The sequence below is a fragment of the Melospiza melodia genome, chromosome 1 (assembly GCF_035770615.1).
Source record: "Melospiza melodia melodia isolate bMelMel2 chromosome 1, bMelMel2.pri, whole genome shotgun sequence".
Taxonomy (NCBI): Eukaryota; Metazoa; Chordata; class Aves; order Passeriformes; family Passerellidae; genus Melospiza; species Melospiza melodia.
The window spans coordinates 17712041-17726699 of record NC_086194.1 but is presented as its reverse complement, the minus strand read 5'-3'; the positions used below and the strand labels follow the sequence as shown (position 1 = coordinate 17726699).

Below are 14659 nucleotides of genomic sequence, written 5' to 3'. Positions count from 1 at the left end.
ATTATGTTTTTAAAGGATTCCTTTTTCCTAAAATCACAGATGTGGTCTTAAAATTAATTGTTAGATTTTACTTGATTTTAATAATATAATGAAAATACATATTCTTAAAACTATTATTAAAATGTGTCAATGTTTTGACAAATTAATGGGCTGAAGAGATGTCAGGGTTTTTTCATTAGATATGGTTCAGTTTGGTAAAATGTTTCTCTTTTTGCCTCTTTGGTTGCCATGTTTCTTTTAAGAAAAGAGGACCATAATGCACCCAGTAAGTAAGTTTAGGGTTTTGTTTTTTTTCATATATGAAGTAGGACGTTCAGTTGACTTGTGATTTACCCAAGTGGTGTGTCACATGGAAGAAAATGTATCTGAACAAATGAAAGAAGCACTTGGATTATAAAAGTTAACTGGCAGAAGAAGCAAGTATTTTAGAAGATATTTTCACTTTGCAGCTTCCTTTGAATTTCCACTTTTAAATTTTGCGTCAGCGTGAACAATTTTTGGTGTGCCTATACATTGCTGAGATAAAGCATCCTGATGAAATTACTTCTATTAATTTTGAATTATGTGTTTTGAATGTAATACAAACTATGAAAATAGAAGCTTTGAATGATTAAGGAGCTCAGCTTCTCCTCTGTATTTCACTTGTGCTTCTCTTCTCAGCCTTAGTGTGCGTGAGCCTGGAACCCTGAATGCCCCATCTGCTCATCTCTGATTTTAGTTGCTGCTGGCAGATCATGTTTAATAATCTTCACTTAAAACCTGGCCAGTTGCTTGATCAGGAAACCCACATTTTCATGTATCTTTCAGTATTTAACTGGAAAGTAATTGAAGACCTTTTCATATAAGTTTAAAAAACATCAAATGAAAGAGTGCAGAGCATCAGTGCTCTTAGCATACACTGCTCTTAGCACTCTTTCAGAAGACAGATATTTTTAAAATATTTGGGTAGTTGCTTTTCAGTGAAGTCAACAGCTCTGAATCTCTTACTAGCCCCTAAGTATCTTTAAAGTCAGATCAATTACTCTGCATTAATTTTGTACTCTCAGGCTGTGGCTGGTGACCTACATGGGTCAGGAAAAGCATTTTGCTCTGTATGCAATTAGCTAGGTAGATTCTGGTAGGCTTTAAATTTTCAAACACAACAGTTATTGTTGCTTTTGAAGGATCTCGTTTAATCTTCTTTAAACACATTTTAAACTTTCTGAGGCAGTGTCTTGATTTCAGTGGGAACTCCAGACATCCATCTAAGTCCACATCTGGCCAGTTCAAGTGTCTGAATTGCCGAGATGAGCCAACTCTCAAGTCCTCAGTCCTGACTTCTGAGGCTGTTAAGGCACCTTTTAGGGTAACTGTATTAAAGACTGTGAGGCTGTCAGGAGGGAGCAAACACATGTGTGAGGGATAGACATCTGCCAAAGACACAGAAATAGCTGGCACATCAAAGCAGATGGGTAAGAAGGCCACTTGGGCCAACCAAGCTCATTAGTTTTTGGACTCCCTGAAAAGCATTTATTTGCTTCTTTTGCTTTATGGTACTGGTGAGTTAGAAGTACATTTGAGTGAGAACAGGGAAAGCATGGTGTGCAATGCAGACTTTATTTTCTCTTCTGCCTTATATGGGACATGATTAAAATGAATAGATTTCTTTTCAGCCTGGATTTTTCAGTATTAGGTAATTTGTTCATTGTGCTACACTTAGGCATGGTCTCAGTGGAACTTCTGAGCCTCAGGCCTTATCCCTGTCTTGTTCTGCTTCTACAGAAGCATCCAATAACCAGCAGTGGTCAAGAAAACACCTTTCTTGGACAAACATTTGCCCCTAAGCTACTGGGCTTTCCACCTCCAGCACCTCAGTGCCTATAGCCCCTTAGACTGGGAGACCTCATGCTTCCCATATGATCATATTCTACCTGTTCATCACCACTCCCTGGGCCAGGACCATTGAAACCTCTCCTTGTATTTGAGAAGTTTGCAGCTGAAGTTAAATACTTTATTCTATTACACTGAAAAGCCAAGCATGATCTCTGTGTTTGGAAATAGATGCAGAGAACATACATGATAATCCAGTGTTTCAAGGTGATTTCTGTTTCTCCTCAGTTCCTCAGAGGGTTCCCACAGCAGTCTGGGGTAGAGGTCCAGTCCTCTTGGTAATACTTGTTTTTATGCTTTGTTTTTCCCCAGAGAGGGTGTAGACCTGGTGTGCTCTCTTTCTTTGTATCTCTTTTTTCCTGTTGGTTGTGAATTGACACTTGGAGCGCCCTTCAACTCTTAGCATTTATAACCAGTTCAGCCAGGGCATCCATTGAAGTCTCTCATAAGCTAATGAATTGTTTTGTGACAAAATTTTATCCTGTATTAGGAAAAAGTCTTGGATTACTCTTCTGTGCTGTGTGGGCCTTGTTGGGCATAAACATTTTTTTGTTGTGATCAGATCTGTCTACAGACTGCAAGCATCTCTCTTTTAAAGCCTTTGTGGATTACATGTTATTTTTTTATTATTTGATTTTAGAATATTATTCATTAGACCAAAGGAAATAGGAACAGTGAAGCCGAATCATTAGTAAGGCTTAAGCAAAGGCTAGAATTTATTTTAGTGCATTTTCAGGCCATGTGTTCAAGTCATTTATAAATAAATATTTCCAGAGCTGGTAGGATCTGTGACATACCACTTTTTCTCTTTAAATTGGAGGAAATACATGGCAACAGCTTGGAAATCACATGGATGTTTATATTCCTCAAAATAACCTATTGAGGGTGTCTTGTCAATAATTAATTGAGATCTCCCTTATGAACACCGGAAGGAAAAAACAAAGAGGGAAAATAATTGAAGATATATCTGTAAAAAGACATTCTAAGTGTACAGTCTTTTGTCAAACCAATGATCTTGAAGGTTCTGTTTTCTTAATCTCCTGTCAAATCTCTCAGGGGGCTAAATGAGCCCCACTGTAAATTATGTATTCTGTAAAGAACTTTAGAGGTCTGCTGTTACTGCCTGGTGGAGATGAATCCAAAGTGTAATAAACCATAGTGATAGCAGAGCATTCTGATGAATGAAGTTCTAGAGTCTGCCCTTTTGTTTCACACTGGTGCTGGTGGTTATGTTCTTATACTGGGTCATGGTCTTCTAAAAGAGTTTTCAGGCAAGACATGTCTTTGCTGAAACACAGACAGGGGTTTAATATGTATTAATGGATATTATACAATAGGCAATGAAAGAAACACCATTATCTACAGTTGAAAATATAGTGGGAGGGAAAGGAGGATTTCAGTAGGCAGAATTTCAAGCTGGACTATGTGTGGGTGATGAGGAAAAATTTGTCATCTTTTATGAAGAAACCCAGAAGATCTTACTGAAATGGCTGCAAGGATTTTGCTTGTGTCATACATATTATCTGAAATGCATTGCCCCCAGAAACAAAGTGCTTCCAGTGCTGTGTACTGGGAGCTTGATTCAGTTCCAATTCAGAGGCAGGAATAAAACCTACTGAGTAGTTACTGTGGCTTTGTGCAGCAAATGTGTGCTTTACAGAGGCATTTGAGCTAATGATCCATGCAGTTCTGCTTTAAAATGGTGAGATTTGCAAGGATAGCAGGGCTTGATGGTACTGTGTGCTCACAGGCCTATTATAGTAAGATGTGATGTCTTAAAAAGCACACGTGGCTTATAAAAATGGGACGGAAATGGAAGGAAATGTTCTTGCATGATTAGGTTAAGTGTATATTCACCGTTATCCTACCTCTAAGATGTTGTGTGTAGCTGCACTGGCAATGTTTGTGGCTGGCCCAGGGCTGGGTAAGGAGCTGTGCCCTCGCTAATATTGAAGCAGATGATCCGAGCTGTGAGTCATGTTTCCAGCAGTGGTGCCCAGAGTGTGCACAGGCTCATGAATGCCTTCACTCATCCCATCTGTTGAGATGGCTCTGTGCCCACAGAGAGGGGATTGGGCCCTTTCCTAGCAAGTGTAGTGCCAGACTGTTATCAGTTTGGATGGCAAGCTTATCTAACATTGCAAACAGCGTCTCTGCTGCAGGAAATCCCTTCTCAGTGTTAGGACTGAGGCATTAATAGGTGACTTGATGTACCCTGGAGGATATTTGATGTGTTGGAAGAAACTGCTGAAAGATGGCAGAAGGAGGAAGGCTGCCCGTCCCTGAGCACGGCAGGACGCTGAGAGGAAGTGTCTGATGGCTTGTTGCATGGCAGAATTGCCTAGAGACAGCCCTGGACAGCTGTTGCAGTCAGGCAAGGACAGATGGTGTTGGGCAGTGGAACAGATCATATGGATCTCTTCACAGTATCTCCTAGATGCTTGTTAATGGAATTAGCCCAAAAGGCATTATCTTGTATGGCTTGTCCTGCATTGAACTGTGCTGAGTACTTGCAGAAAATTCTGAAGTTCAATTAAAAAAAATATATAGTTTCCTGTAAAGTTCTTTGGTTTAAGTGAGCACAATTTTAAGATGAAATTGATTATTTGCAAATGAGAAAAAAAATTAATTTTGCATCATTTTTGTCTAAAGTGGGTGACTTGCACCTCAGATCCATGAGCAGATGATGTTGGTACTCAAATTCTAAGCTGAATTTCATTTCCATCAATATAACAATGATAACATCTCTGTCCACAGCACTAGGAACTAGATTAAAGGTCCATTCCAACCTAAACCTTAGTATGGTTCTACAACCAAGGGCAAAAAACCAAAGAAGAGTTGAGAATTTTTGAACATTTAAGGGTTTTTGGAGTTAAGGTCCTGCTCAATTTTTTTCCTGGTTAGTTTTAGGATTTTTAGCATTGGCAGTACATGTATTTTTTTATCTCTTTGGCTTCTGGTCTGTTGAGACATTATGGTGTTGCCCATTTCCTCTCAACATGAAGTATAGCAATTTGATGATTGTAGAGGAAGATGAGTTTTTGATCTATTCGTGGGATGTCTATGGCTTAAGAATTGAAGTAAAAATGACTTGTCTTAAATACATTACAAAATTGTTACAGCTGGCTATAAAGTGCTTGGCTTAGTCCTCCTAATACAGATTATTAATTGACATATAGTGAAGCAAATTCCCTAAAATAAATGCTGTAGTGCCTTTCCAGTCGATGGAAATGTGTACTTGAAGCCTTTAGGCCAAGCTCCTGTCCAAGTAGCTGAAGCTGAACTTTCCCAAGGTTGTTTTTATCCCTGGGTTATCTGTGGGACTTGCATTAGTAGGCCTGATTTACTAGACCTCCTAAAACAGTGTAAGAAGAAATTAATGTTTGATTTAGGCAGACTGAATCCCAGTCACTGCACCTTGGGGAAGTGCACAGTATTAAAGTGGTTTTGCCTGGATCTGGTGCCAAGGTGAAGGGCAGAATTAACCATCTTTTAATGTGCACAGTAAAGTTAACCTGAAAGACAAAAGAGCATTTTGAGATGCACAGTTTTGCTCACTATTATGTAATATGCTCACTATATAATAATGGTTGGTTTTTGTTGTTTTTTTTTTTTAAGAATCTTTTAAAATGCTGTTTATCTTCTAAGAAGCAATGGCACTGAGCCTATAAAACTCATTAATTCCCTTTTTTACTTTTGTGTGGACAAACTGTTATGTTTTTGAATGTTCAGTTTTTCTGTGTTAGTTCTCTTTGCACTTTTACTTTCCTACCTGTCCCAATAAGGAAAATTTGCTGTGATGTGTGAGGTGCTTTTATTGACCGCAGCTGTTGTCTTTGGAGTGTGTGTGTGTCTGTTCATCATGTCAGATGAATAACTGAGCTGGCTGATCGCTGTGTCAGCAGGCTAAGCCCCTCTTCCGTGTCCGTAATTCCCCAGCTCTAAACACACTTGACAGTTAGCTGGTGACCTTAGGAAGTCTTTTCATCTCTGACTCCACAAGTGGTAGCGTGACTACTGGAACAATGTTTTGGCAAGGATAGTAATAGCTTAAACCACGCTGAGTTGAAAAGCAAACATCCAAACGCATTTGTCCAAATGACAAAGACGAGTCACAGTTCAGGAAGTCTCACGCACAGCTGCAGTAACTGGGACATGAGCAGCCACTGTTTGGCTTGTCCTCTTCTGATTTCCGAATAATTTTCCCCAGATCTCTTTGTTTAAGTAGCAGAAACTGATGTCTAGTATTTAAGTGGATGCCAGGAGCTGGCAAAACTGCGGATAACGCATTTCTTTATGTACAGTAAAGATGTTTTATTCCATCCATCAGCAAAACCTCCCAGCATTTTTAATAAGATCGTGGTCTATTGCATTGTAAATGCAAAAAGAGAAGATGAAATATTGTCAGATTTTTGGTGGGCAGGGTAGTCTTTTAGAACTGAGAGATTCCCTTGTTCTGCTGAGAGCAGCATGGATGGTGGGTGAATCTGGTGCTCATCCTAAGCTCCTCATGTGCAGCTCAGCAACCTTTTGCTGCACATTTGTCATTTGAAGAAGACTTTGCTCTGGGGATAACAGTAAGGAATGGGGATTTTGATAAGGTAGAAGAGGCTGATACAAAACAAACCCAAGACTTCTCTGTGTTATGTTCCTCCTTTTTTTGGCTTCATTTGGTTTAGTTGTTGGTTTTTTTTGGATTTTGGGTTTTTTGGTTGGTTGGTTTTTTGTTTTATTTTGTTTTTTGGTTTATTTTGTTGGGGTTTTTCTGGATTTTTTTTTTTTTTTTTTTGTGCTAGGGAGAGTGAGGGTTGGAGTGCAGCAGTCATACTTTGGACCAGGTTCTTTGCAAGAATTGTATTCCACTTGCATTGGAAAATTGAGCAAGGCTTCCAAGGCACTGTTTCTGTAGCCCATTGGCTCCAATCCATTAAAGATTTTTCCTTTTAAAAATTGTGCCTCTAAAATTCATGGTGCTTATAAGAGATGTAATTCTGACAAGAGCTTGGAGAGGGAAGTCATCTGAACATCCTGGTGAGCCCTGATGGGAATGGGAATGACATATGCTTAGAATAGCCTTCTGCAATGCCTAAGAAGAAAGCAAAATATAAATATAGTAATTCTGACTCTTCAAAGCCTGGGTCCATGACAGAACATGTGCAGGAATAGGAAGGGACACTGGCCCTTGTGAAGGCACCCTTACAATTCTCCATCATATGAACACAGGAAGATCCAAAAGAGACTCAAGCTTGGCTGAAGTCTAAGATCTGCAGTATCCTTCAGCACAGGGTGAAGGAGCAGTTAAAATGTGTCTATTTCAAATGGGAAAATGAGAAGAGTTTTCTCCAACAGAGCCTTGCCTCTTCAGCTTTCATGGTGAGCTGTGACGCCAGCTCACACCAGGCTGCATTTGAAGTGGTGGTTTCTTGTTGATATCCAGCCAAAAGCCTCAGCTGCTCATACAAATGATTCAATGCAAATCAATGAGATTTTCTAGACACATGCAGTTAATGTTTCAACAAGCAGCAGCAGATGAAATTGCTGTGTCAGATTGCATGGCAAAGAGAGCTGTTGCCCTTGTTCAGAAAATTCTATGCCTGGAGAGTTTTCAGACCTTCCCATTTCAATTATCTGAAAAATTCTGCTTTCAAATCAACTTTGAAATGTTCAGAGTCTCTGTATGCCAGTCTTTTTTTGACATTGATTTCCCTGTTTGGAAGAATCAAAGATGAAACATGGTGTTTTCTACCTCCCAGCAAACCTCAGGAGACAAGTTACTGCTACAGACCTTGCTCAGGTTCTGCAACTGTCCTAATCTATAAAACTGTATATTAGGATAAGAGGTCATTGCTGCCATTCAGGTCTTTCTGAGAAACTTTTTGCTGGATGCTCTGTTTGTCCAAGCATGGTCATGCACATGTGTATGCATTTTGGTTTTCCAGCTGATTTTCCAAGGGGAAAAGCTGCTGCTTTTCCTCCAAGGAGGATTTCTCAGAATCCCAGAAAATGTCTACATTGAAGCACGTCAAATCAGGGTCAAGTTTTTCACCCAAAGGATGGTTGGGCAGTGGAACAGGCTCCCCAGGGCAGTGGTTACAGCACTAGCCTGAGTTCAAGAAGCATTTGGACAATATCTCAGGCACATGGTGTGTTTCTTGGGGTGTCCTATGCATCAAGGAGTTGGACTTGATGATCTTTGTGGGTCCCTTATAACTCAGTATATTCTGTGATTCTCTGTCAGTCCAATAACAGTGAAAAAAAAACAGATTAAATTTTGCAGCACAGTTTGATTCAGCAAATCGTATTTTTAAAAGGAATAGTTTGATTCTGCTGCATAAAAAAGCATTCCAGTGAAGCACAGCAGCTTCCATCTCTCTCAGCCCACATCTGCCATTTGTGCCCCCACTCTTCTAAAGAATTCTATGTCACCCAAAGGATGTAGTCCTGGGCTTTTGGCCAATATCCTGAACTTGAATTCCCACGCAGAAGAGCATTTACTTAGGAAAATAATATGTGGCAGCCAGTAGGCACAATACTATCTCTGCTGCCAGAATGTACTGACTGTAAATGAAGCTGTGACAGATGGCCTGAAATGTTTCAGTCCTTGCTTTCTCTAGACCAGGATTACCTAAATAATTTTTACTATGGTGCATTGGGTTGTTTTACCAGGTTCTGACACATTGAATGCATGGGATCCAAGTTTGCTGGACTAAGCAGGGTCTACATGTGGGGTAGGGGCAGTTTTCCAACAAATCCCTGGGACAGAAGGCTCCTGGTGGGACCAGATGAGTGAGAAGAAATGTGGGATCAACCCTCAGAACACCAGGGACAATGTCTGCTGGAATGAGAAGAAATGGACTCCTGATTCAGACTGTGACTGAGTTTACTGAGCAACTCTGTTTTAGAGAAGTGTTTTACTTGATAGTGAAGCTTCTTTCTGCACTATACCTACAGAAGTAGCTTTGTTTTACTGCTTATGGAGTGTTGTTCTTGTGCATGGTCCTTGGTAGACAGGGCAAAAGGCTGGTAGGACATTTTTTTATTGTGGTCAGAGAAATGCATAGGTGAGCAAAAGGGTTATTTTCCTTAAGAAAGTGGTGATGCATAGGGAGATTTGATATAGCTTAGGTGAAATGCATGGGGAAGAAAGAGTTAAGTATGTCATTAAATATTTTATATTTTGGATAGAAAGAGGTCAGTGCAATCATTTTTAGTTTGGCAGGGATAAATGAGCAGCTATCATTTTGCTAGGTTTATTAGGAGTGACTTTGAAGTGTAACCTAGTAAATACAGCCTATCAAACCAGAATTAAACCAGCTGCATATTACTTGAATTGCTCAAGGAAAAAGTCCTTTTCTGTTCTATCCTCCTCTCTGGGTACATGTTTTCACTCAGTTAGGAAAAGTCAGTGAAATTGCATTTAAAAGTGTTGTCACTTCACAATCTGTCACAGGGCTTTTGCCAGCTCCCTTCAAAAAGGAGTTGGTGCCCAGAATTGTGCCAGCTGGTTGATCTGATCGTCCCGATGCTTTACTAGAAAATCTAAATATACAGCAGTACGAGCTGAAATGTGTCTGCTGTCCTGTTTTGCAACTATTCTGCATTTGAATGAAGAACTACTTTCTCATGAAAGCAGTACTGAAGCTCTCTCTATCTTTCTGTTCTATAGGTTGTCATTTTGTATTTTGAGCCAAGTATATTTCGCTGTGTTCTCCTAAGATGGGTTCGTCTTCTGGGCTTTGCTACTGTTTATGGAACTGTGACACTCAAGCTGCACAGGTATTTCACATATTAATTTCCATCTCTGTGGGAGTATGTGCAATCTGTGTGGGTACTTAGATGGAAGAGCTGCAAATATTATCATAAACAAGTGCCATTTCTGATTTTAAACCCACCGTGTATTTCTCCTCAATTTTCCTGCTCAAATTATATGCTACTAATCTGAGTTGAGAGCTATGGATGCTGACAGGATTTGATGAAAAAGATATAAACATTAACTGTTAAATTGTGCAAGAACCCCTTTTCACAGGAGGTGAATGTGTTTTCCTTGAATATAAAAAATACAAAAGTATTCATAGAGTGTTTAAAAGTTTCCCTGTGAAGTGTTCACAGAGAGATGCCTTTGGAGTGTTTAGACACAGCGATGGTGGGTAAAGCAACAGACTATGGTGTGTGTACTTACTGTGTTTTCTTCAGGCAGTCATAGCAGTCAAGCTACACACTCGCAAACATCTGCACCCGTCAGCAAAAATATGAGGCAGATTCTGGGTTCCATGGGGTTGGCAGTGCATTCACATGTGACTCAAAAATTTAAGATTTAGAGGCCCAACTTAAATTCCCACTTCTACAGTCTCCTTAAAAATTGAAGCCTTTTCTGTGTATGCTGGATAAAATCCCTCTTTAAACTTTAATGAAAAAATTACTGATGCATTCTGTAGGTATCTTTATGCAAGCAAAGAGATAAGCAGTATATTGATACTTGAACATATTGGGTGAAGTATGGTCACTTATCTTTTTATCTTAGTTTTATTACTGTGTTGGCATGTTAGATAGAGGAGGTTTGATATTATGCTCATAAGCTGAATGAGAACTAAAAATATCTTGTGTTTCATGATGCATTATTGACTTGTCACATTTTAGGTGGAAACCCCTGTTTTCCCATTAAAACTGAGCTCCTTCTGGCAGCTCCCTTTGATTTATGTCCCTGGTTACAAGTGTACACTTAGGCTAGTGAACTGCAAATGTAAAATGCTGTGTCTGGCCACATCTTTGCATTGAAAATGACCAAGAAAATCCCACACCCCCATAGTATTTTCTGGGATGAACAATTTCTGATGCAAAAAGTTAAACAAGTAGAGCAGTAGCGAAGAGGGAGCTGGTGACTTTGCTTGGATGCTTTGTTATCTATAGCTCAGACAGATAAAAAGCCTGAGGCTGTGGGTGGCTCATGTTGTCATTGCAGTTCTGCTCTCCTAACAGGTTCTTTCTATGATTGTACATGATGGGAGGAAGCAGCTATCCTGACAGGACTGTTGATCTTCCATCCATATTAAGTGAGGATGGGCTGCAAAATTGGGCAGAAAGTCTTCTGCTTTGCCCATTCAGCTGTCTGGTGTTACTTGGCACCTCTGCTGACAGGGTCAGCAAACAAGACAAAATTGAATAAGAAGCCAAGAATGCACTACATGCTCATCCCTGGTCATCACAAAGCAAGGAAGGATAGCAGCAGACTGGACTTTATCAATGGGACAGTGGCCTGAAGGCCGAGGGAAGTGATAATTCTCCTTTACTCAGAGCATATCTGCAATGATGTGTCCAGATGTCAGCAAACTTAGATGAGTTCATTGAAAGGCCATCAAAATGGTCAGGGCTTGGAGCAGTGATCCTGCAAAGCGAGGTGGAGATAGCAGGGCTTGTTCAGCATGAAGAAAATGTAGCATTGGAGGGACCTAACATGAGTTATCCAGCACCTACAGGGAGGTTCTGGAGGAAGCTGGGTTCTTTACAGCAGTGTGTAGCAGGAGAACAAAAGGCACTGACAAATGGAAATGGGAGATTTCAACTTTATACAACATGAATGAATATCAGGGTTGATGTTATATGAGGAAAGTTATGTGGTTGATTAAGCAGTGCAGCTGGCTGCTCATGGGGTTATGAATTTCCATACTTGGAGGTTTTCAAGACCCAACTGGATAAAGCCCTGAGCATCCTGGTCTGGATTCACTGTTAACCCTGCTGTGAGCACTGGCTGCCCTTCTGAATAATTCTGTATTTCTTTGTGTAACACAAAGAGGGAAAAACCTATTTAGTATGTTAATCTACAATTACTTTGTCTATGAGTCTATCTTTTGTTTTCCACCCAGATATCCTGACCATTCCTTGCCTATATTAATGATATTGTGGTCTTTTTTGGTTTTGAGTATCTCAGTCCCGGAGTGTGCCTTGCAAAAGACTGAGTCAAATTAGATATATATTTTATTACACACATTCACAGCAGTTATGCTGTTAGGAACAATGTGATGTTAATAGAAAATTTTGGCAGATCTAATTCAATCCACAGCTCTTACAAGGCTGAGGAATGGCTTATTGCAGGCAGCACTGATACTCCTGACAAGCACAGGTTCCCTCCTGCAGCTGGGCTGTGTCCTGCCTGGGGGAAGAACCAATTGCCAGAAAGGAACTTGTGATTTTTCTGAGTTAAATGGGAAAACCAATATTGTGTAAAGGTAGCTGTTAATGATAATGAGAAAGTCTAATGCTGTAGCTCTCAACAAATGAGATGCTTTGAGAAGCATTGGAGTGTGAAGGTTAACCAAGGCCAGGCAGGAGTCACTGGACAAACCTGGGGTTTTTGTAGCTTTTTAAATTTTCCTGTAGCTCCTCACTTCCTAAGGAGGTTCTTAGAGGTTTTGTTAGGGTCAAGCATCAAGGGGAAATCAGAAAAGAAGTCAAAAACAGATGCTTAAGGAAGAGTAAAAGAACAGAGAAGTGATGTATGGATTCATTCTTTGAACACCTGTCACAGCCAATTTCTACAGCGCCTCATCCTTAATTGCCTCTTTCTTATTCACTGTGCATTTTAAAATAACGAGCTGATGTTTGTGGGGGTGGAAGGATAGGGGCATGGAAATGAGCTTAAATTAAGAAATCTAGCTGAAGAGCTATGAACTTAAAATACAATACTTTCCGTAACAATGAATTTTTCAAAATAATTCTCTCAAGAAATAATAATGTTTCAAATTTAACCTTTTGGGTTTAAAGGAGCTGATGTTGCACCTTTCCATTTATTTCTGTAACTGAAGACTCTCTGTGTCCTCTTTCAAGCCCTGTGTTTTATGAACAGATTATCTCATTATTTTTAGTATTTTGTGAACTTTTGTCACTTTCGTGTCAGTATTAATACAGAATCCTTAATTCTGGACTAAAGCATAAGAATGAAACAAAGACGTATAGACAAATACATATAGACATATGTATGCACTTGTGTGTGTATATATAGGTTAGCTTTCAGATATCTTAGGAAAAGGAAACCCAGGAATGGGGTCTCTAGTTTCTGGGAATCTCCATTTCTGATATTAGTAAGAGAAAGAAAGGAGAGTGGGAAAATGAGGAGAATGAGAAGGTGTGGGGAAGGTGATGTTTCAGGTATGAGAAACATGACAATGACATAATCCCCACTTTTTTGTAGCAGTGATGGTGGGAGGGAGTGCTAGTGGGAGAACAAGATGTTAACACTATGATGCAATTCTGCATTTCATCTAAATGCTGTGCTAAGATTATACTGCTGTGCTTTGCCATCTGGTACAGTTGGAGCAAGTAGTGGACCTTCCTACAGGTTTTGGAGGTGGTAAAGAAAGGAGTAGAAAAGTTGTGTGGGTTGTGTGCAGGTGTTTAGAGGCATGTTTTGGTGGGGGATATGGATTTGTGGCTCATTTGGCAGTGTTAGAGTTATTGTTATGATCTTAAGGGTCTTTTCCAGTGTAAACAATTCAATGATTCTGTGGTTGTCTGGATTCTGATTCCATATCTTACTGAAGAGGAGACTCATGCCAGCAGAGAACCCAAAGATGTCAGTTTGCTTCTTGAAGCATCAGTGGTGAGGACATGGCATCCTGTTCCAGCCAGGACCCCGGGGTTATTGGATATCACCTCACACCACGTGCAGGGGGGACCAAGGGTGGAGGGTGGGTGGCACATGGGGACCACTCACCAGTGAATTGTTTGCCTAACTTGTAACTCTGGTGTTAGTATTGCTTGTTGTTGCTGTTTCTTCTCCTATTTCATTGCTGTTTTGCGAAATCGTTCTTATCCTGTCATCTGTACCCTTTTGCACTTCAGTTTCTTCTCTTCATCCTGCCACGGGGGGAGGTGGAGGGAAGTGAGCAAGCAGCATGTGGTCTGGGGTCTTGCACTGAATTTGGGAATGCCATTCCTAACCACAACACGTGGAAATATGACCTCCCCTAGGTCAGCTAGGGCTGGGAAAGAGGATACAGATGACCTTGGCTAAAAGTGTCTGGTGGGAATGTGGTGCAGAAAGGGGCAGAAGGCTCCAACCTTGGCAGTTGGAACCTGTATGGCTGGATTATTGCATGGCCAATATTTCACAGGCCAGTAGGTGACACTTCCATAGTGCCAATACACCACTACCCAGTGGTTCCATGAAATGGGACTCTAGGGATGAAGCAGTGCAGAGAGAAGTTTTGTCTGGGAGAAGTGGTTATTGTGTAACTCAGCTTAAATTGGCAAGCAAAGTGAGATGAGCATGGTCTGTAGTGTTAAACCACCCTGATTTTTTGAAATGAGTCAGGCCCTCCTTGCTCGGTTGGTTAAGCACTCAAAAAAGGTGGAGGATTTACTTCCTATTGAATTATCCTGTTTTCCTGTGGAAGGTGAGAGTGAAAAGCCTTTAGACAGATGCATTCACTGTTGTATTTTGCCACTGGATGTGGTCCATAGTGATTTCTGTAGTTGTTATCTCACATGAAACAAAAGGAGGAAAAGTCGTTTTCAAGGCAGATGTTACTGTTGCAGAAATGGAGTGTACAGAGTGCTGGTCTGATACTGCCGTGTTGAATTGCCATTGCTTGGGTTTTTACTGCTTCAACTTGACTCACAGGATCTCAGTGTATTTGCAATACAGGAAAAGAAGTGGTTTGGTCAAGCTGTAGAGGTTTTTACACTGTAGGGGCTTTCTATAACTATTCCAGCCATTTGTCTGTCTCTTCCCTAGAAGTGGCATGTTTTGGCACCTGATGTTGTATGAAATGAGTCCTGTGAAGCTTTGTGAAAA

At 40.4% G+C, this 14659-nt stretch overlaps 1 protein-coding gene across 1 annotated transcript in view; it reads left to right on the top strand.

Moving 5' to 3' along the window:
• The window catches only part of GPR158 (G protein-coupled receptor 158), a 185918-nt gene that overhangs the window by 122754 nt on the left and 48505 nt on the right, over positions 1-14659 (top strand). The window contains exon 6 of the mRNA XM_063149670.1: positions 9536-9645. Coding sequence (XP_063005740.1) covers positions 9536-9645 — 110 coding nt within the window. The remainder of the gene's footprint in view (positions 1-9535; positions 9646-14659) is intronic.